We start from the raw sequence: 2284 nt of genomic DNA, 5'->3' as shown, positions 1-2284 counted from the left end.
GAGCGCGCCTCGCCCCGTGCGCGCCCATCCCCGGCGGAGCGCGCCTCCCCGTGCGCGCCCATCCCCGGCGAGCGCGCCTCGCCGCGAACCCCTGCGGCCCGGCGGAAGGAACCGCCCCCACGGCTGCTTCCTAGAAGCCCCCCCGCCTCCCCCGCGCCCCCCCCACCCCCACGCTAACGCAGCGCGGCGGTTTTGCCAAGAGAACAAGATTGGAAGTCGTTCTGTGCTCCCCTTTCAGCTCCTTTCTTGTGGCCAGGCTTTCTTTTTATCTGGAGAGCCATTGAGTCTCTGTTGCCCTCTGCTTGCCTGCCCCGTGTTCTCTCGTTCGTAAGTACAGAACATTTTTTGGTAACCATTTCCTCAATTGATGGGCTTTAGGGTGTAGTTGGCCCATAAAAAAGCAATCACTGCGTTCAGTGGAGTCAGTTGGTTATCAAGGGACAGAGAGGAAAGCCAGAGCCCTGATTTGCGGTCGTGTTACCCGCCGAGTTGGCACTCGGAGTTCAGGACCGGCCTCTGCAGGTCGCGGGGAAATTCCAGTCCGAAAGCCTGAGAAAGAGCTCCAGGAGAAGGGGCAGGTCCCGCCAAACTCGGGGACAGGAGGAAGGGCAGGATTTCCAGCAGGCCACTGGAATCACCCCCCTTCAGTCCTTTTAGGATTAGTTGTATATGTTCTTGCTGTAACATCCACAATGTGTGACTGTCCATCGTTCTTTTTTAGAATGAAAATTAGCCTTATTTACTTACTTCTATTTATGAAAAAAAGCTCATTATTTTGAAAAACAGACAAGAACCCTTAACTTCTAATCCTTAACTAGTGATGGTAGGATTTCTTTTTTTTTTCCTTTTTTTGCATGACTTTCATTTGCCCGAACAAAAGATTTTCTATAGTATCTGCAATGCATGAGACACCATACTGTGGTGAAGTTTGAAACTTGAGGAATATTTGAAAGCTATTTGTTAAAGTTTGTTCGTTGATGACTCCATATGGTTAACTTATTTCAAGTTGTTCGGATTTTAGCTTATTATTTCTGATCAAAAATTGTCAGAAAACATTAGGGATGAAATTGGTAAATTATGCATTCTGTTTTCTGGCTGTTAAAGGCTAACAGAATGACATCCAACAACAGAGGATATGGTGAATAATATTTGAAATATCCATTTGCTCTTTTGAACTTCAAGGAAGATAAATGTGTGATATACAATAGGCTTGTGTGCTTTTAATAAACACAATGAGAAAAGCAGTGATAAATACTCAATACGTCAACGAGATGAAATTACATGTATTAATGTGGTAGCAGAATGATAAATAGACGATAAAAAGAGCAACTCCTACTTACCAATAGGTGTGAGTCCATGCTTTCCAGAGTCTCGTAAATCCCCAGTATCCGAGTTAGAAGACATTCTTCGTGAAGCTGTAGGCGGTCCTCTGGCTTACAGCAGAAATCATTGAGCACAAGAAAAAGTACAGCTTGTCAAATTTTCTAGCCTTGGGGAGAACACATCAGACTATAGTAACCCTTAGTGAAAGTTAAGAAAAAGTAAAAAAAAAAAAAAAAAAAATCCAAGAACTCACAAAGTTACAAGCCAGTCTTTCCCTGGACTCTGTACTTTTTCCCGCATTAGTGACCTGCTGTAAACCATGGATCCAGTTTCATGATGGTTTCTAATCAGAAGAACGGAAACTTCTGATAGGCTTGGTCTGATCACGTGACTCTCTGCAGATTGATAAGAGGACCTTGTTATAAAGTGACAGCAAAAGAGATAAGAACTCTTGGCAGATAATGGCAAAGAAATGATTAACTCAGAAGTGGAGAGGTGCTATGCAGCCCAGAGAGTGGAAAGTTGTAAAACTGAGGGGTCAGAAGATCATACTTAGTGGATAAAACTCCAAACCAGCTTAAATCCACTAACTAAACTTAGGCTTGTGACATACCCCCCTTGATGTCATCACCTCTTTGCATAGAGGAGGACAGACGTAGCTCTTCTGACCTCTGTAAATATATTTTAGATGATAACATTGGCAGACATTAATTCTTTAAGTGATGACCAGAGATATGATTGACACTTTGAAATACTACAGGTAGCATTTCCAAGCTTATGGTCATTTATTTATTCATGTTTTGCCAACCGACTTTTTTATCATGCCTGTTCATTAGCTGAGGACTCAACTTTAGCTCTTTTGTACATTAGTCGGTTGATTAAAAGGGCAGCTATCTCTTTAGCCCCAATAAAGTAAAACTTAGACTTTAAGATTAATGCTGGCAAAATGATTAATGTGTAA

The 2284-nt window shown here is 43.0% G+C and overlaps 1 protein-coding gene across 2 annotated transcripts in view; it reads right to left on the bottom strand.

Moving 5' to 3' along the window:
- Positions 1-1652, bottom strand: part of NR5A2 (nuclear receptor subfamily 5 group A member 2) — a 130899-nt gene extending 129247 nt beyond the window's left edge. Inside the window, exons 1-2 of one of the 2 annotated variants that reach the window (XM_046678072.1) lie at positions 1577-1652; positions 1341-1489 (exon numbers count right to left, since the gene is read on the bottom strand). In XM_046678072.1, the coding sequence (XP_046534028.1) occupies positions 1341-1404 (64 nt within the window). In that variant the 5' untranslated portion in view covers positions 1405-1489; positions 1577-1652. The remainder of the gene's footprint in view (positions 1-1340; positions 1490-1576) is intronic. The other variant, XM_046678073.1, reaches the window with a different exon arrangement.
- Positions 1653-2284: the final 632 nt, after the last annotated feature.

Source organism: Equus quagga, chromosome 12, assembly GCF_021613505.1.
Source record: "Equus quagga isolate Etosha38 chromosome 12, UCLA_HA_Equagga_1.0, whole genome shotgun sequence".
In the NCBI taxonomy this organism is placed as follows: Eukaryota; Metazoa; Chordata; class Mammalia; order Perissodactyla; family Equidae; genus Equus; species Equus quagga.
This window is presented reverse-complemented; position numbering and strand designations above follow the sequence as displayed.